This window comes from Anser cygnoides, chromosome 1 (genome assembly GCF_040182565.1).
Source record: "Anser cygnoides isolate HZ-2024a breed goose chromosome 1, Taihu_goose_T2T_genome, whole genome shotgun sequence".
NCBI classification, from domain to species: domain Eukaryota; kingdom Metazoa; phylum Chordata; class Aves; order Anseriformes; family Anatidae; genus Anser; species Anser cygnoides.
The window spans coordinates 203,787,116-203,807,534 of record NC_089873.1 but is presented as its reverse complement, the minus strand read 5'-3'; the positions used below and the strand labels follow the sequence as shown (position 1 = coordinate 203,807,534).

Below are 20,419 nucleotides of genomic sequence, written 5' to 3'. Positions count from 1 at the left end.
TCGGGAAGCCCTGAAATGCCGGTGGGAGCTGAGCTCCTATTGCTCTGAGGGCTTTGCAAGGACAGCTTCAGCAGCCTGTCTGCCAGACTCGTTTAGGAGATGCTCAGTCAGTCCTGAGCCTGTGAGACGTAACAGTCTCTGCCATGCGTGAAGGACACGGGATGAGGGCTGTCTGTTGTGCAGAATAACAGGAAATTTCTTTAGCTCATTACAAGGCTTTCTTTTTTTTTTTCTTTGTTTTGGAAGGTGAAGTCAGTGAGCTCCTGCCCATGCAATAGTAGAGAGTTATTCAGGCTCTCTAAGTATTTGCAGTTGTGGCTATTTCCATCTGTACCTGAGTTCTCTTTGTGTTTGTGTCTGACCTGATTGAGAGGGGTTGAGGTAGAGTTCAGAAAAAATGTCCAAGGGCTGGCCATCTTTCTGCCTACATTTTCTGATATTTTTCCCCAGATCAATTTCATTTTAAACACACAAACACAAATATACAGCACCAGTGTAACTGCACAACTTAAATAGAATTCAGCATTTAGAGACTGAAAATTATCTGCCTGAGCGCTTTGCTAACTAAATGTGTGTTCACATTTTGTATAGATTCTTCCGAGGTTATGAACATGCATAGAGATTATTGTACTGGAACAGATCAATGATTCATCGAGTCCTGCTGAGAAATGCTGGTGAAGCGTGCCAAAACATAAATCAAGGACTTGATCGGGATTTCAAGTCTGTCACGCAATGCTTAACCCAGCTGGAGACCTGGCAGCTGAGTTCAAGTCATGGGTGACGAAGCTCCCCCCACCTCTATCTTCCTCCCCATGGGAGGTCTCATTCCTTCGTTGGCTTAAAAAGTGTCGGTACTGGAAGGTCCTTTCAGAAACATCCTTAGTGGAGCGATGGTGTTCTGGGCTGTGCTTGGCACAGGGATGCCGCTGCTTGTAGGCATTGGCCCTGAGCTTACAAAATTGGATCGTGTAGCCAGGTCTGCACCTCCAATCTTCTCTGTCCATCCTGCCCTCACCAGGAGGTGGCCTGGCCTCCATAGTCCTTGTTCCCAGGCCTGCAAAGACCTGAATGAAAGAAAAAAAGGCTGATGTAAGTTGAAAGATGTGTGCATTGTATAGTCCAGGTGGAGACACGTCATCTATAAACAGTAATTTTTAAAAAGTATATAATTTTTTGTCCAAATGTATTTCAGTTCTACTAATTAACAAGCATTGCCCCTCTCCGTGGAGGAAGATGCTTAAGAAATGCTTAAATAGTGACCTCGGATGTGCTGAGTTCTGTGCTTTTGGGGTGCAGTGTGTCCTGTGGAGGTGTGGGGCAAATCCAGGTGTGTATCCAAGTCTGCCTGTCACGACTGCAGGGAGACCCCGTCATGTTTAAATAAGACTACGTATGGTTGGTCAAGGGTTTAGGATGAGTTGTGTAGATGACTTTCCTCTTGAAAACTTGTGTAAGGGATCTTCACTTTGATCTAACACCTATTTAAAAGTGATGGAGAGCAGGTCGCTGAGGTCCAGGGATGTGAGAGTTGGGACTCCTTTATAAGGGGAGGGGAGGGAAGGATTTCCTTTTCCCTCTTGGAAGCAATTAGGAATAAACATTAATAATGTGCTTGAAAACTTGACTGTTGTAGGTTGAGGAAATGGAGAGAAAACCAAGTGGAAGTAGTCCTGCTGTGGACCTTGTGGGCTACCCTGGCTGTTGTAGAGCTGGAAAATTCTTCAATATTGAAGGCACGAGTGCTGTAGTGGATGATGATGGTGCGGGTTGAGGTCATGGTGTCCATCTGGGGGAGGAGTCATCTGGTAGACTCAACTGGAGTCCCGCTTACGACAGCACACGTTGTGCTTGCTGCTCTGGGCTCTGGCAGTGACAGATTTTGCTGGCTGTCTAATGGCCCCGTAGCTGAAGGGATGTTGTTAGAGATCTGCCACATTAGCAAGTGACGTTCTGGTTAATTTGAATCGAACTTGATTGGGTTCCAAAGCTGTTTGAAAACTTCCTAGTGAAATAACCCATTAATGAACGACTGGTGGTGAAAAGGTCGACGCAAGTAATATGTATGTTGATGCCAGACTTGCAAAAGAAATTGGGCTTTAGATTAATTCTTCCCCAGCCCACTGCCATTTATATATATTTTTTTTCATACCAGGTGCCTATGACAGTGCTTCTGTAATATTTGGCCAATGCAGTACAGTGTTTCAATCAATTAATATGGATGTTTACTACAAGGTTAAAGGTGACATACTATGGAATTTGGTCCGAGTATATTAAATACTATATTTAGCACATTTAGTATTCAGATATTTTATTCATATGACCCAGTAAAACAGGAAAATAAAATACTCTGTCAGTACTTAATAGTGCTCAGCAGTTGGTCCCTGTGTAGAAATCAGATGTAACTGGGAACTAGGGAACATAAAACAAAAATTGAAATTAATTCATTTATGAGATACATAATCAGAGGTGTTGTGTGACCTACCCAGATTGGATCCAGTTGTCTCTTCATTTTATGTTACAGTTAAGAATTCATGAGGTGTTGAGACAGAAACACTGTGAAGATCCTTGAAGCACTGTGCACATGTTCGTTTTATTGAAAATTTGATTTTGTCACAGAAAATGTTTTACAAAAGATAGTAGCTCGATACTTTGATTTCTTCATCAGTTCATGGTGATTCTCAGTTTTATAGCTCTTTTCTGTCAGATTTCTCCTGCCTTCAGCAGAGTTCTGGCTAAAAATGAGCTCTGTGCCTCTCACCTAGCTAATTTTACAGATTGAATACTGACTTTTTTCATCTTTAGGACACGATTAAAATCAAATTTTCAGTGCATTTGTAAAGTTGTAAAAACCAGCACCTTCTAACTTTTTATCCATCTTCCAGCTGCAGTCATAGTTTTCATAAAGTTTTCATCATTTTCACTGTTTTGAATTGAAGAGACACGTTGATACAGGTGCTACACCTAGGAAAATATGTGGAGAAACAGTATTGTCAGATACTATCCTGTGATTTTAGTGCAAAAGTGGATATAATTTATTTGTTGAAGAAATCAGAAAAAAAAATTATTTTGAAGGTGAGCCAATTCTTATATTCCTGGACACTGCACAGACCACCCAAATCTGAAGTCATGCTTTACGTCTCTTAAATCTAAATAGATTCAATGCAGCCTCAAAGTGTTTGCCGGGGTCCAACTGAATACCTCGTGCTTGGAAATGAAAATCCGCCTTTTCATCTCCCTTTCTTTTTCCATCTTCTTTAGCAAAAGGCTTCTCAGCGCGTGATCCTGATGAGTTTCTGGAATAATGTCACAGCAAAAGGTTTGTGTCTCAGAAATGTAGCGTTCCTTGTGCAGAATCAGATTTACTTACTCTTGCCGTGATTACACTTGGAGTATGGCACTCGAGAGGAACAAGAGGCATGATCCTGCAATATGTTCTTGTTCCAACATGATGCTCAGGGCAGACTTTATTGCTCTCTACAGCTACCTGAAAGGAAGTTGTGGGGAGCTGGGTGTCGGCCTCTTCTCCCAGGTAACTAGTGGTAGGACTAGAGGGAATGGTCTCAAGTTGTTCCAGGGGAGGTTCAGGTTGGAAATTAGGAGACATTTCTTCTCAGAAAGAGCACTCAGGCATTGGGACGGGTTGCCCAGGGAAGTGGTGGCATCACCGTCCCTGGGGGTGTTCAAGGAAAGGTTGGACGTGGTGCTTAGGGATTGGTTTAGTGGGTGATACTGGTGGTAGGGGAATGGTTGGACCAGATGACCTTGGAGGTCTTGGAGGTCTTTTCCAACCCTAATGATTCTTTGTCTCTGTGTTGCCACAGTGTGGGCATGCCACCTAACAAACTTTGCTAGTGAGGACAGCTACCTCTAATAGAGGACATGAGAAACAAATGTATGTATTTGTATAACAAGGCTGGCTCTTATCCGTGTAGGAATCTGCCAAAGTTCTGTAAAACCCCACACCTTTCTGGCATGCCCTATGGGATGAATGAATCAAACATGGTGTGTTCTCCATTTAAAAAGCTGCTTTTCACAAAACAGCAATAGAAAAACAGGGTAGGTTTCTCTCATACTTAAAACCTCATTTGAAGAGGAGGAAAATGAGAATGTCCTAAACCTAAATACTTTCCTGTTTCACCTACATTTCTGTTTTATTCTGCAAGGGGAAAATGTTCTTTAAAGCGTTTGCTTTCATATTACGACTGTGTAGTTGATGGTGTGGTAATAACGTGCTCTCTCAGCTAATCTGACCTGGAGCAAAAGCATTTCCCAACAATACAAACAAGGAACAGCACCAAACAGCAAATTTTCCTTCCTGCAATAGTTTCTAAAATTTCATTGGGACCCATCTGGTAGAAATAAGTAGATTTTTTGCCAGTAAAGTTAATCATTCTGTCTAGAAATATAGACATGAATGTATGCATAAGATACTCATGTACAAGCCAGTGTAATGCTATAATTTTTAACATACCAGTGGGAATTGAGAAGGATGAGGAGTGTAGAGTAATTTACAATGTAAATATTTTATGTTAGGTCCACAGTTAGTGTTTTGCAGGGATGTATTACAGAGTGTTTTGTTTTGTTTTCATAAAGCAGTTACAGCTCAAGTCATCCTACACATGCAGCAGGGCACTGATGTAGGAAATGGTGGAAACCAGACTGCTGCAGTTCACTATCACTCACCGTAGACATTCTGGAGTGTTTCCTTCAAGGTTTCACAAAAGGGGAGACACACTGTTACGAAAGTCATTGTAGTTGTGGTGAATCTGTTTTTATAAAAAATAAAAATAAAAAAATAGATTTTTAAATTGTCCATTTGATGCATTTTTAAGTGATAAATAGGCAGTGTGATTTTCAGTTTCACTGTGGATTTAAAATTAAGCTGCCATGTTCCTACAGGGTGATGTAGTCTTGAGGAAGAAAAAGGGTAAAAAAATAAAAAAAAAAAAAATGAGGGTCTCCATCTCAAAATCTAATGTATTGAATTTAATACGCAACTTCTGAAAATCATATTGTGAACATATGTTAATAGAAACTTTCCACAAAAACAGATGACGAGATGTGAAAAAGATAAGATGCAGAGAGTTTGTTTTTCTTAAGTTTATCTTTTTTCACGTTAACCTTTTAACAGACATCATTTCTGTCGGGGGAGATAACTGCACAACTTCAGGTATGTTTGTCAAGTGAAATCCTAACCTCACAGCCTTCCTTAGTCCCATTTCCTAACAAAGAGAGATGTTTGCAACAGAGATAACTTATGCTCCTGCCAGGCTCCTTCCTAATAACCTTTGAACCCCGTAGCCAGTTTTTAGTCTTACTTGTGAACGCATAAAGTTCCCAAAGATACAGAAAGTTCTGCTTTTTACGTGAAACTACGCAGCTGCTTGGACAAGACAGGAGACTTGCAGGGTGAGCCTGGTAATGTGCAGACCCCAAGCACCACACCAGGGTCTTGTACCCAAGGTTTGCTCAGCAAGCTGCTGGGAAATCAGGCTTGAGGGGCAGCTTGTTGGTTTAAGTGTTAATGAAAAAAGGCAAAACCTCTTTCACCTTAACTGTTTTTCAACTTTGCTGCTCTCCCCTTGTTTAACCTAGAAAAGGTGAATGTAGATGGTCAAAATGTCTTAATAAATGGCATGTAAAAGTCATAAAGATGTAACTGCTTATGTGCATGCTTTTCAATATAAAATAAATAAATGGAGAAGAAAATTTCCTTTATAGAAAAAGCAACTTGAAGGGTGAGGAGATGCTAATTATGATATGCTATGATGTGCTAGCAAGTTAGGTAAATAGCAATAAAATGCTATTTGCATTAAATAATAGCAATAAAATGGTATTTGAGTATCAAAATCAAACTCAAAATCTAAGTTGTACAGGACATAAAAACATACAGGTTACTCGGGATGCCAAATTAATTCAAGTATTGCTGCACCCTTTCATTAAAAAAATCAACTTTGTTAAAAAACAAACAGAAAATACTATTTTTAGTTTCACTGATAGGTTAAAAAAAAAAGTCTTTCTTGGATCAAAATTAAGCCTAACACTGACAGCATGTCTGAGGTCATCTTTCTCTCCTAATCCCTGCCTCTAGTCAGGGGGCTGTAAAAGAAGCAGTTTGCAGAAGCAGCATCCAGTCTTCCCTGTACTGACCCGGGGGAGAGATAACAGGGAGCAGTCCTGTTTGCTGCATTCTCTGATGTTGATGTGATCTTCTTTAAAAGAATATAGTTCTGTTTTATTTAAATAGAAGAAAAAAGTCAGAGGGTGTGCTTAGTGGTGGGAGGTACTGTTCATTGAACTCAGAAATAGGTTGTTTCAGAGTTTAAACATTGAATGAATAAATAATGATGTTTTGCATGGAAATATCCAGTATCAAAAATGTGGACATACTTTGTAGTATAATTATGATGTATCAGAACACAAAGTTGGTGAATATTGCTAGTTCTTCATTTAATTTCAATCATAATTTCAATATCAATTTTAAAGTGAATTTATCATGAGTAGCCAAGCCAATTCCATATCAATGGGACGATGGAAGAACTTTGGGTACAAGCCTCAGAACAAGGTTAGGCAACTTCAGTAAAACAATCTGAGTCCTCTAGGATTATAAATCTGAGAGAAGACAAAGGATGTCTCTTTTCTCCATCGTCTGTCTCTACGGCTTCATGAGACAAAACGCCAGCAGCTCTTAGTGTGCTTGCTTTTACTTGCCTTGCCGTTTCTCAACACTTTGAAGGCTGTAATGGCAAACAGTAGGTTTAACGCAGAGGTTTGGGGTTAGTCATTGGCTTTGACACTAAGACTACAAAGCCCTCTTGCATCATGATGTGCCTTCCACGTGGGGAAAGAAGTTCTGCAACTGGTGTCACTCATCTGCAAGATGAAGGAAGGTCTGGGATGTGTTATAGCTAAACAGCGAGGATGTTATACAGTCCCATCAAGGAGGAGCTAAAACGTGTATGACCAAACCAAAATGAAGACAAGGGCTTTGGAAAGTCCCTGTTACTTAAGCAAATATGGGGACTGTTATTTAATTAAATATTCTGAAGCTTGAAGCCATGCACTGCTTTATTGAGTTCGTACATAGAGAGCTCATGAGTCTTCTAGACATCAGCGTTACTCCCTGGTGTTTGGAAGAGGCTTACCTCTGGAATATGTGCACTGAGAACAGGAATGCACAACGTCTTGAAGGATTGCCCTCCAGAGCAGGTCTTCTAAATAGTGTGATTGTATCCACATCATAAACATGGGAAAAAAACGCTTATGAGAACTGTTCCTGAAACAGTGCAGAAAGCACTGAAGCTATTCACTGCAAATTACTTGTAGTAAACTTACCTTTGCTCCCTATATGCTAAATGTTCTTGTGCACATTTTCTTCTGGCCCGTATGGATGGAACATGCATCTGAAAATGAGGAAAGCGCTAATGAGAATACTCGAGTAGGCTTTGGCATGAATAAGACAGCTGTTGGTTATTTTATCCTTTCCAACTGTCAGTTTAGATACTTCTGCTTGGGCTGCAAGATATGGCCCTTGACGAGGACACGTCTCTAAGGGGGTTAGATCTCACCATTAGTGGCAGGATTTATATGCACTAGAAATACACTAGCAGACCCTAATGAAGTCCAGAACTCTGATATTCTGGACTAGAAATGGGACTTTTTACCCCAAAACTCACTTGGCAGCATTCCACCATTCCATTTGCTGTAAGCACATCGTGAGATGCATTCACTGCTGATTGCTGTATTATGTTGTTTTGCAAGACGCAAATGCACATACTTTTATTTTAAACATGTACTTATAAAAGAAATGGTTATACTTGAAATACTTAACAAGTAAGTAAATACAAAAAAGAAAATATCCCAAATCCCCAGACTCCACCCTTGCTCCATCACAGATAAATCAACAATGTAAAATTGTTTTTTCCTCTAGAACAAAAGCTTCACAGCTGTATTTAAAAGTCTGGTGATGAAAAGTGATTCATAAGGTGAAGTAATCATTTTTGTACAGTGCATTTGGCAGATTTCAGTCAAATTACACCATAAAAGAAATATTATATTTGATAGCAAATTGTTTATGCAGTGAAACTTGAGAATGAAAGCTGATCGCCCGAAGACTTATGACTGTGCTGCTCTCTGATGCTACTCTCTTCTTTTCTTCATACCCAGTTGTGGTCAGTATGTGTTGTTCCTGTCTTTGTTGTAGGTTTAAGCTTTAGCTAAATTTTTAATGTCCTTCCATTGTGAAATCATTCCCATTTCTTTGATTTAAGCATTATTGCAGGCTATTATGTCTAAGTTATCTACTACTTGAAATTCTTACCATCTAAATATAAAAGGAATTAAACTCAAAACGGTTTGGGCTACCTTCAAGGTTTTCAAATTATGCCTGTTTTGTCTATTGTATTTTTGTTTGAAAAGGACATGCACGATTCACCAAATTACTGTGTGTATAATGCTATATGACTTAAAACTGTAACAAATAATTACAAGGATTTAATAGAATGGGGCAAACCTCTTTATCCCCCTTTGCATGAGTGACTTGGGAGCAAAAGGTTGTGACCTGCAGGGTCAAGAATACTGAGTGGAGTGTTTGAGTGCAGTGGATTTATCAGACAATCCTATTCAGTCTCAGCTTTCCCATTGAAGCTGTCCTGATGCTCTGCAATTAGTATAGACCAGTTACCAGAGTTGTAATGTTCTTCCTGGGTTTTGTTTGTTTTGTTGCTTGTATAGAGTACTGATTAGGGCTTTTGAGTGTGGAATTCACTCACAAGTGATTTATTTTGTATCTCTAGGATGGGTTCCAGCTGTTCAGGATTTTTTTTTTTCCCTGGGAAATCTTGGTTTCAGATAGCAGCCAGGGTAGCAAACTTGAGAAGTTACAATCAGCTCTTGATAAACTTTTCTTTGCAGGATGAGACTTTCATTTTCTACCTATCGTTAACGTTATTTCTGCTTTATCTTCCTTCAAAATCAGTTCCAATCTTTTACTGTTTTAAACATTAAATGAAATGTTGATAGATTTATAAGAACCTATTGAGTAAAGTTAGAACCGAGGATGTTACCAAGTCCGTGTATTCTAGGAAACCCGTGGGATGATTTACAAAAGAATGTGCCCTAGCTTAAGCTTCTCATTCAGAAATTAAACCCCTATTGATACATAGAAACAGACTCCTATTCATATGTTCCATATGATTTGTAGCATCCTAATCCTTGCCATGAATCCTTTCCTTATTCTCAGTATTTTAGACTGAAACACATCATTTCAAAACATGGCTTCTTCACATTTTTTTTGGAAAACGTCAGCTCTTCATTGATTAAAGTTCTAATTGTCTCTTTTCACAAGTACCATGGGTTTCCTAAGGCCTGTTGAAGAGCAATTTATTTTTAGTTATATAAAAACTGTCTTCTGTGAGTATATATTTAAAAGTTATTATGAATCTGCACATTCATACATCTACCTAATTTCATAAACCTTTAATTTCTTCCACTATTACCAGTACTTATATTTCTTACCTTCAACAATTACTATCTTGTTTGTGAAATGTATAATGCTACTGTTCTTATTCAATGTAATATGCCAGTAGCCAGTGGAAAATAATGAATAAAATTGAACTTTAGTAAGTAATTGGTAGGCTTAACGATCTTGCAAGCTGGTACGCATTGCCTGGTTTGCAAACTCAATAATAACTTGCTCCCCTTTTAGCATAATTTTGTTGACTTGTGGTTGTTGCAGTAATGTACAGCTATTGCTGTAGTTACTCGCTGGATTACAAGTGAAATTTTGAAACCATAATAAGTCTTTCCGCAGTTGGCTTCTGCATGAATTGCACTTTGTAACATTATTATAAACACTTGGAGTGGTGTAGGTCCAAGAATCGCCATCTGCTATATGAAGTTTGTAAAATTGTTTACTTAACATCGATGAATGTATTCAAGTTGTAAAAAGAGGCCAAGAACATGTCACTAGAACTTAGATTTGTCTCCAGCTAATTACTGCAAATTAAAAATTAAGCAGCCTTGTCTAATCTGCTTTCATGGCTTTGCAGCATCCAGAGCAGTTTGTGAGTCAGCATCAGGTGCAGTTTGAAAAAAGACGTGTCTGGCCTGGGGACAGAAAGATGGAGAAATGTAATTCTCTGAAGAAAATAGTCCAAATGTCCTGGATATTCATGTAAACTGAACTTTTTCACTGGAAAGCTGTCAGGGCTAAAGGAATCGTTCATGGTGCAAATCATTTGTCCACTGATTATCTTCCGCTAAAATGTGTAGTATTAGCAGGTCCAGTGTGCCAACATTTATCTTTACATATTACACTCTTTAGTTTGCTACATCTTGTTGCCCTTAAAGGAATTAAAGGGATTTTTCACTGGAAATTCATGATACTAGTTTATTTATTTTTATTAATGCCCTATAAAGAGAGCTTTTCTCAGAAGCAAACCTGGGAGATAAATGTCTCCTGAAACTCTCCATACAAGAAAACTTGCAGCAAAAGGAGGGAACAGGTGGCCTGCTTAACCTGGATGGATGCAAGCACAGCCCGCATCTTTGTTCTCAGGATCAGTTCACAGTAGGTACATTTTCTTATCAAATGTTGACTTTGGAAAAAGTGCCTGGCACAAGCAAGTAGAGCGGTTAATTCTTATCGCCTGTGCTCTTCTATCAATTACACACATAGCAGCAGAAATGCCCAGTGGCCCTCCTATGTATGCTCCTCTGTCACTCCTCCAGATGCGTGTTGTGGCCATATGGGGGGCACTGAGGGGTACTTTTTCTTTGTTTTCTCGTGCTTGAAGTTATGATCCCAAACTGACCTTTACTTTCGGATAACAAACATAAAGCAACACCTGTTGTTCCCAGACTTGCTGGGATTGCAGTCGTATGAAGGTTTGTTTGCCACACCACTCTGCTTGACTTCACATTTTCAGGGACAACAGAATAGGTCTGTTATTGCGCTTTTAGCGCTATCTAAATCTAAAATGAGGAAAACAAATTTCCTTCTGGGAGTACAAAGCATTGCATTTGTGACTTCAATATTAGAAGTGAAAGAAATTTTAACACAAAACAAATGCAAAGTTAAGAACCACCTGCTGTCAAATCTTTTTTTTCTTGCTGTCATGTAGTGTTTCTTTGAGGCTTTTCTCAGCTGAAGGAGCTAAATTGTAACCTCAATAGAAGAGCACCTTCAGAGCGAGGGTCCCTCTTGCACCGGGATGATATTCCTCTGTTACTGGGATGTTAGTGAATACATACAAGCCTTCAGGACAGTTCTGGAGGATCTTCACTTTTCCTTACTCCCCTTAATAATCAGCTTAGGCTCTGTAGTTGTTTTAAGTTTTGGATATTTGAGATCGTGAAAGCTAAGCATTATTTAAACTTTTCTGTCTCTTAAAATGGAATAGCAGGGCTTAAAGAAATCCTGAGAAATCATCTAGTTTCACCTATACCCCGAGGAAGCACCATTTAACTACATTCCTGTCAAATGTCTAACTCGTTCTTTAAAAATTCTAATAGTAGAGAGGCCATGACAATCTATTCCAGTTGTTTTTGACCCTCCACAGTTGTTAGAGCACGTGCTGAAGAATTGCTGAAGATTGTTCCTCCTTGCTTTCCATTGTTATTTGTGTAGTTGGTGGTTTCCACTTGTATTACATTGCACAGGCAGTCGATGGACAGCATCCTGTTTTTTTCTGAGCATCTCTTTTCCACTTGTAGTCCTTTTCTGCTTGTTATTGTCTACACATGTAAAAGGCCTCCTTCTGCTCTGTCATCTCTCTCACTGCTGAAATTATTGACTTGCAGACATCCAGGAGAGGTGCTTGTGGAGTAGCACTTGGTACATCCTTCCAGTTTGTCAGGAAGCTACTGATAACTGCTCTCTCACTGCTCGTCTGAGCAGTTTTATATTCACTATGAATGCTTTCCATTAGACTGTGCTTCCCTGATTGTTTTTAAAAGAAATTGTCACATGCTTCAGGGTCCAAAACATGATTCAAATCAGTAGTGGATGACACATACTGCTTTTCTTCTCCAGTCACAAAATGTTACACAGTGTTAAGCAGGTCTTATTTATGTTTCTGGATAATTGAATGTTGATTGTTACACATATCCTCATGACTGTCTTCCAGGTGCTCACAGCGCCTGTTTACGTACGTTGGTTTCTCACAGTAGGCACTTTCCTCCTTAGGAAGGCAGTTGAATTGTAGTTTTGTCTAATTCCTCCTTTTCTGGCTCTGTGATACATATTGTTTAACTTTACTAAAAATATCTTGTCTAAAGCATCCTGGAGTTACGTTAGCTTTTCCCCTCCTACAGGCAGAATGGCGGTTCCTACTCATTCTGTGATTGTCCTCTAGCAATGAGATGATTTGCTGCTGGGAAGATGAAGATGATGCTACATATTTATTAGTCAGCAAAAGCAGATATGAACACATCACAAGTATGCTATTAGTTATGCTCGTTATCTATGCTTACTTTGAATTTAAGATCTTTTTCCCAAAATAGCAAAAGCTTGCAGGACTAGGCCCTATCTCCTCTAAAAGACCAACTTCCTGGGATTTTCCAGTGACACGTTCATTTTGTGTGAGGTAGATGGAGACACAAGAGTTCATTTCAGTTGACTTGCTGTGTGTCTGTGACCTAGTAGAGGCAGGTAGTGCTAGAGCCCAGTTTCCAGGACCGGTTTCATCCCTGCTCTTCGCGGTAGGACCCACTCGCCCAGGCGTAGTGTGATGGTGGCATGGACGGGAGGGCTTCAGTTTGGCCACAGCTCACTTGGCAGGTAGATCCATGGGAAGATGCTCTGATGATGTGGATGTACCCTCCGAGAGCTGTCTGCAGGACTACCTCAAGGGGATGAAGTAAGGATGTGTTCAGCAGCAAGATGCTCTAGTGCCGTAGTTTTGTAGGAAACTCGACCACCTTCCTTGATGGTGATAAAGAGAAGATCCCCGTCTTTGCCAGTAATAACTTCTCCCAGAAACTGGCCACAAACTTGATACATTGCAAGGAAGTGACAAGAAAAGGCACAGAAGAAAAAGAAAATACATCTGTATTTGTTGTATTAATTGCTTGGGAATTTAGACATACATTTTTCTTCTCAGTTACTGGAGTGGTGGCAGCTGCAAAAATGCAGCTTGATGATGACTGTGCTTTAATGTGTTTTAGAGGCTATTCAAGAGTAGAGGTTTTAAGACTAAAAAAGAGTTAACATCAAGAATTTTCTGACATTATTTCTCAGCAACAGTGGTGATATGTTAGCATATGCAAGTGATTTGCATTCAGTCTTTGACTTGTAGACCTAAAATGAGCTTTGGCTCTACCTTAGAGGTTCTGGCATTCCTTGCCGTAGAAAATACTAGCCAGAACTTCTGGATGGCTTGTTTCTGCTTTGTTAACGTCCCTTATTTATATTGCCAAGTAATTTTACATTTGTAACATTTAAGTTCTGGCTTCCTAGTGTGGTGTCAACTTTTTTATCTCAGCTAGTTAAAGGTAATAGATGTTTAAAATAGTTGAGAAATGGTGAGAGGAGATAATGTTTCTATAAAATCTCACAAACTGAACTGGGGTTAATAATACTCATTTCCATCTAGTTTGTGGGCTATTTTAAATGTTTATCATTGCCTATAAATCTTTTAAAAGGCAATTGAAGGTTAGAAATACCATAACATGCTTTCTCTACTTATATCATCTTATTCCTGCTGAAGTGGACGTTAATTCTGGCTCCCAAAGTTGCATTAGGATAGTATATTGCACTTCTCAATCACTTCTGGAAGCATGAATGTTCTTTTTAAAATTGCGTATTTTTAGTTGACGTTGATATTTGTGAGAGTTACTGAAACCCAGGTTCACACACAGCTCAAAATCTGCCTAAGCCCCTTTACCTGTTATGTTTGGGAGGATGAATTGCAGAGGAATATACTGTGTTTAAAACTTTCTAGGCTTTTATAAGAAATTGGATGGAGGTAAAACAAGGCATAGTTTAAACTCTAGAGCCCCATTCCCATTATCAAACATCACTGACAATGTTGCCATTGTGCTAAAATCTCATCAGTGGATGTTAAATACCTAATTAATTACAGGTTTTAGGAAAAGGCACTTCAGTCGTATGTAGATGGATATTTTGATGAAGCATTCTAGAAATGGAAAACCATGTAATCACATGCATATTTAACATATCCATATTTAACATATCACTAAAGAACCACAGCATATACTTTGTATATGCAAATGGGGTTAAAAAAGTAGCAGAAGTTTTCTAGTGTTATTTTTTGGTGGTACAGTCTCACTGGATTGTATTTTTGGCGTGGCTGCATTCGCTCAGCTGCCTGGTTTAATTTTAGTGGTAAACTAGAGAAGTAGAATAAATGCTCATAATAACATGCCGTGACATATCTTACTTGCACAACGTGGAAATTGAGGCTGATATTTCTTTCATTGATCTAAATGCTGTATTTTTTTCTGGCTGCAGTGTGTGAGTGCACAGGAGTTAGCCAGCACCCAGAGCTCTCTGTGCAGATGAAATGCAATGGAAATTCTGTGCAGTCTCAAAGTTTGAAAAACCAACACCCCCCAAATCAAACAAACAAGCAAAAAAGCACGACAGTGCCTCCCCCAGAAGCTGTCTGACTAACTAAGCATCATGAGATATCAATACGTACGCGTTAGACTTATGGTTTCTGATTTCCTTAGCCGTATTCTATCCACATGTTCATGTTTTGCGCCTTGGAGGCACTAGAAATAACCCTGAGAGAAAATGAGATAAAGAGAGGTGCTAACTTCATGAAACCCAGCCAGCTCGAGAAGTGGGACTCCGTGACAAAGCCCAAACACTCTGGCAGTCTCAGTGCAGTGAGATTGGCAGCACTTGGCTATGGGCTCTGCACAGTAGCCGTAAGCATCACTCCTGTGTTTGCAGAGCAAAAGAATTGTAGGAGGCTTTACTGAAGTCGTAAACAAGGATAGCAGCAGCAGTTAACTTCCCAGCAATAATTTTGGGAAGGTTGTATTCATAAATACCATCTCATTTCACTAAGTTAAATTACTTAATCACAGAAAGTGTTTTGTGGTACCTAATTAAAAATAATACGATTTTCTTTGTAATTTTGGGGGGATTCTGTGTTTTCCCTGGTGATTGCTCACATTTGTGGCATGGAGTTCATGGTTTTTGCTGTTGTAAAAAAAAAAAAATCAAAATCAGAAGCATTAGGGTTTTTTTGTTGTTTTTCAGAGGCCACATTTAAGTGATTATAAGAGTAGGAAAGGACCAGAAGTCTGTTGCAAAGGTGACACTCACCCCATAGCTGTCCCCTGTAGGCTTGGCCTTTGCGTTACAACTCTTACGAGCAGTTTCTCAAACTTTTTTTTTTTTTTGATGATGCAACTTTCTATTTCAAATACTGCACCTGGATGTGCAGCACTAAAAATACGATCTATTTGAACAGCACTGCAGTAATTTAAAATAAAGCTATGTTAGAATAAAGTCTGTCCCCTTGCTTTTCTAAAGTATAAGCCAGCAAGGGAACTACTAAGGAGTGAAGTTCTGTAGCAGCACTGAAATGTGGTTCTCAAAATAGTGTTTTCTGAGACTATGCACAAATACTTTATTCACTCTGTGGTTCTTCAGGCAGTTTTGAGAATTTAATATGTTTTCAAGACTTCCTGTGACACTTAGGAACCTCGGAGGCGTGTCTGCAGAGCACGGCATCATGCCAGAGATGTGTGTGTAAACTCCGGGTAAACCCACGTGTTGCAGTCATCGCAAAGAAACATTATATTGCCAGAAATACAAATTCAAGTTTCAAGAAACTTCGCAACATGGTCATTTAGCTTGACTGTAGCAAGAAATGGATGCTGTCCTAATGCTTGTGGCGCAGTACCTAATTATCACAATCTTGGTGATTTCTGCAGCGTTTTACATTATAGACAATAAGAATATTTTTGAGTAACAGTCAAAATCTCACTCCAAGTCAATGTATCACAAATAACAACTCACTGATCTAAAAGGACAAGTCAGTGTATTACAAATAACAACTCACCGATCACAACTCACTAAAAGGAATGCATAATTTTCAGTGTGTAGCCTAAATCGGCAAAGGCCATGACGTATTCAAAACGATTGCTAACTTCTTTAAAATCTTTTTATAGCTTTTCATTTCATTAAAAGCTTATTCTGGTTAAATATGCCCATTTTATTAAATGTCAGAGATACCGCTAATATAATATAAAAAATATAAATGGATAGTCTCTTCATAATCACATTTTCCTCCTATTGAAACGAAGCAAACAGCCAAACATTGCCCTTATAATCAAGTTACAGGATCATTTGGGAAAAGCAAATGGTGCATCTATTTCTCTTGAATGCTGGAGTTTGTCAATTAATCTCTGTAAGAGAGGTTTGTCTGACTGAAATTTTGAATCACCTGTAAATAGCATGAAGCATGTTTACAGAAAACAGCTCCAAGAAGCTTAGCTGCTTTTTTTTTTTTTTCCAGTTGCAGAGAGCCAGTAGAAACCAGCTGAAAATTTGGCAGTAGATAAATTTAGCAGAGGTCTCAGCGTAACATAGAATTGCTGCAGATGCCACCATGATTTAAACCGAGCCAAACCCAGTATGAATTTAAAATCATTTGCTTCTTAATGTCATAACAGCATGTCCTGTTGGCGACAGCCTGAGTGTCCTTATTGTTCTAACAACAATAAACCAGCATCAGTGCAACCTAAGCCCCTGAGGCGGACGTGGTTTGGTGCATGTGTCAAGGTACAGTGCGCTGAATCCTTATGCCTCTAGAGGCAGTTGACTTCCCATCTTCATGCCTGCGAGTATTTTTTTCTGTTTCCTATTTTTGTTCTGCGCCCGATTTGGAGAGTGTTTGGGGTTTGTTACAGCAGAAGGTTACCATTTGCTTGGTTTACAAAAAAAAAAATCCAAAAGGTTAAAATTGGGTGGTGGAAAAATGACATCACTCTTCAAAATTCAACCAACCCAATTGAACTAAGCAGATAAGTCCTGAACTTTATCATTTAGTCAGCTCTTTTAGTTAGTTTTTAGCTTTCAGCTGTGTGAGGCAGGGGCATGGATGAAGGATTTTGGGGAGAGGAAGTGGCAGCTGCTGGAGAAGTTGGTGTGCTTCACCTGCCTGCGCCTGAGCCCGCAGCACTGCGCTGCTGTTACCCAAAGAAACAGAAGGGCTGCATCCAGCTACAGTAATAAAAAATCATTTTTTTCTAATCTGAGAGAAACTGTGTTTACCTAAAAATGCACATTTTGGGAACATTAATCTCTCTGAAGAAATGAGAACATTGTAAGTAGCAGGGTAATTAACATCCCCAGAAATCTGATTTCAAGTTTGGCAGTAACACACACAACTTGATTAACAATCAGATGTAAAGTGTTGATTGATAACAGCTTTGGTTTACAATTCAGAATCCAGTATTGTGATATATAGCTGTGGTATACAAAGCTTTCTTTTCAATTGCAGTGTCACGTTCTTGCCAGAAATACATATTTTTTTCCTAAAAAATGTAATTCCCTGGATTTACATGAAAGCTTAAGGGGACCACAGTTCGCTGTTGACTATATTGTTTGCCATCTCCATTCACTCTTTCCAAGTATTGTAAATGATGCATTCGGTACAGATCTAGAAAAAAAATGTCTTCTGCTCTGCTGTCTTACTCCTTCTTGAATGCTGCCCCTGCTTTCTTGTTCTTTCTTCATTTAGATTTTTTAGGTATTGTTTCATATTCACTGCATGTAAGAGTTACAAAACCGTAGTCTTTTCAAAAGATCATTTGATACTGCGGGCACGGCTAAAGAAAATGTCATGGATACGTTCTTTTGCATTTTATTTAAACGCACAAAGTCAAACTATCAATTTGTTTTGGAAACGTAAGCAATGAGATTTCTCTTTGTATTCGAATCCCGTCTGCGCTGCACATTTAACGGTGTGAAATATAATTTTTATAGGAGTTTCAGCCACAACTCTTCTGACTTCAGTTATTTTTGATCCAATTTCTAGCACGTCTTCTGAAAGCTACGTGGTGTCCGTGGGGTACGTGACTACGTTTTTGTTATAATTGCCCCTTGCACTTTTTTCATCTTCCTGGATTGAATAGGCAAGACCTATGAGTAACAGGAGAAAGAAAACAAACATTTAATCCAGAAAAGGGGAAATTGAGAGAGAAAATACAGTTGTAAATCATTTCTTCCCTTAAATTTGCCTCTGTGGATTTCCTCCGCACAAATCACAAGTTGTGCCTCCTGATGCCGTTCAGTTGCAGAGGAGATGGCCGCGAGCGCGGTTTCAACGCTCTCTGTGCCTGTAGCTGTTATGCTTCACAACGCCACCCTCGGGAAAAGGGGGGGAAGAAACGGTTTTCCATCGATTTCCACTCCTTTTTTTCTCTTGCTGAAGCAACCTCAGCAGTGCTTCTGAAGGTGGCTTGCTGGCCCCAGCGTGCCTCAGCAGAGGTGCTGTGTTCAGGATGCTCTGGCAGTCAAAGAGCCTCCAAGGCAATAGTAAGAGAAGCTAATCACAGTCTTGGGGAAAGATAGGATATGGAGATGTTGCGTGAAGGGAGGGAGGGCTTAGGTTTGATATTAAAGGGAAATGTTCATGTTCGTGGCAGCTGGTGAATGGAACAGACTGTTTTTGCTCTCAGCATGTCCAGGTGCCTTGACATGATGATTAGTTGGTGTCTCTAAGAGAGGTTGCAGTCTGTCCAGATGGACAAAAAAGTACTTGCATGTTCGTGCAGTGGACCATAACTTAGTTTGAAATATGTTGTTCTATTGGTGGTAAGGTATCTTTGTGAGATATGCAAGTTTTGTCTTTAATACGGTATAGAGGTGATAAATTGAAATGGCCATAATTACAAAGAGCAAGTAAATCTCATTGAATCAACCATGTTAAAGCAACCTAACCATCTGCATTTTGGGTTCCTTTGCTTGGAACTTGATGATCTTCAAGATCCCTTCCAACTCATATTGTTCTGTGGTTCTGTGATTTTGATCTCCAGTTCCCTGTGTAGTTGTAGATCTGGAAAGGAACCTCCTTTGTGTTTACATGCTGCTCATCTGCAAGTAGAAGCTTGGATCCAATGGAATCGCACCTAAGGGCCTATCTGCTTCCAAGTAGGGTGCTGCAATTTCAGCTTTGATGTGCTTTATTTCTGATAGGAAAATAAATAAATAAGCAGAGCATTCATTTTTTAAGCTGATATGAAAGTCATGCGTAGCTCCTGATCTCAGAAGAGTCACATGTAACCAAACCTACAAAGATTTGTAGGAGCCAGCTTCCCATAGATTTACCTAAGTGAGGACGAAAATGCCTTTGTGCAGCCTCGTTATAAACAATTAACAGCTCTGTGGAATTGGGTGTTGTTCTTAGCACAATTATCATGTACTTCTCTGGTCCCTGAGGAGGACATGGATATTGTTTAGATACTTGGAAAAGTCACTACAACTCAGTAATGACAAGTCAAAATAGATTTAGTGACATGTCCAATCATAATTTCTGGAAATCTTTTCTTCCACTTGAAAATGTGTGTTCTTCCGTTAGGAAAAATACTAGTAGTACATATTTCAGAAAGACATTTGGTTTCAGTTTCCTCTTCCTATCAAACTTGACTGCATTAGCTCTTCTGTTATCCTGAGCGTTAAAATATTTCATTTCAAAGTAACTTTTTTTTTCTGCAGTTACTTCTGTGAGGAAGATCTTACTGGTTAGGAATTATTCTTGGATCCCAAAGCCTTTTGGAAAACTTATTTCCAAAAGATAGTTTTATTTTACAGTCCCCACATAAAAAGTTAGTCTCGGAACAATTTAGAACTGGGCTTGACTAACTCTTCTGTTTCTGTAGTTCAGAATGATTATGCATGTCCCTGATTCTTGTCTTGCTTTATAATCCATTTTTTCAGTGGAGCTTAATCTGTACCTCAGTCCGGTAGTCACAACCCACCTGATTAGCAAGGTAGAAAGTACCAGATCATGAGAAGGTATGGAGAAGGTACTGACTCTTTGTTCGTTTTAAGAAAAAGGAGCTTTTGAGAATAATGTTTAGAAGACAAATGGAAGGGGAAGCAAATACAAAATAGGAGTTTGACTGGGAGGAAGAGACATATTGTCTGATTTTTGGGTGGTCCTGTGTGGAGCCAGGAGTTGGACTGAATGATCCTTGTGGGTCCTTTCCAACTCGGGATATTCTATGGTTCTAAGAGAGAAAAGCAAAAGAGGAGATGGAAGAGGAAAAAGAGAAATGGCTGCAGAAGACAGCTCAGAAAAATGACAGCTGTTGCTGTTGACTGTTAGCCAGGATGAAACGTGTAGACAGAAAAACAAAAGCAGGAAGGTGTAGTAACCTCTCTAAGCAGCTTCGAACAGAAAATAGATTATCCTGTATGCTCACAAAGGAGCGT

The 20,419-nt window shown here is 39.3% G+C and overlaps 1 protein-coding gene across 3 annotated transcripts in view; it reads left to right on the top strand.

The window, feature by feature from the left end:
- Positions 1 to 20,419, top strand: part of TMEM135 (transmembrane protein 135) — a 181,598-nt gene that overhangs the window by 135,910 nt on the left and 25,269 nt on the right. For 2 of the 3 annotated variants that reach the window (XM_066989914.1, XM_066989912.1), the window contains one exon: positions 18,021 to 18,053. The exons of the other annotated variant lie outside the window; for it this stretch is intronic. In XM_066989914.1, the coding sequence (XP_066846015.1) occupies positions 18,021 to 18,053 (33 nt within the window). The remainder of the gene's footprint in view (positions 1 to 18,020; positions 18,054 to 20,419) is intronic. 3 annotated transcript variants of the gene reach the window in all.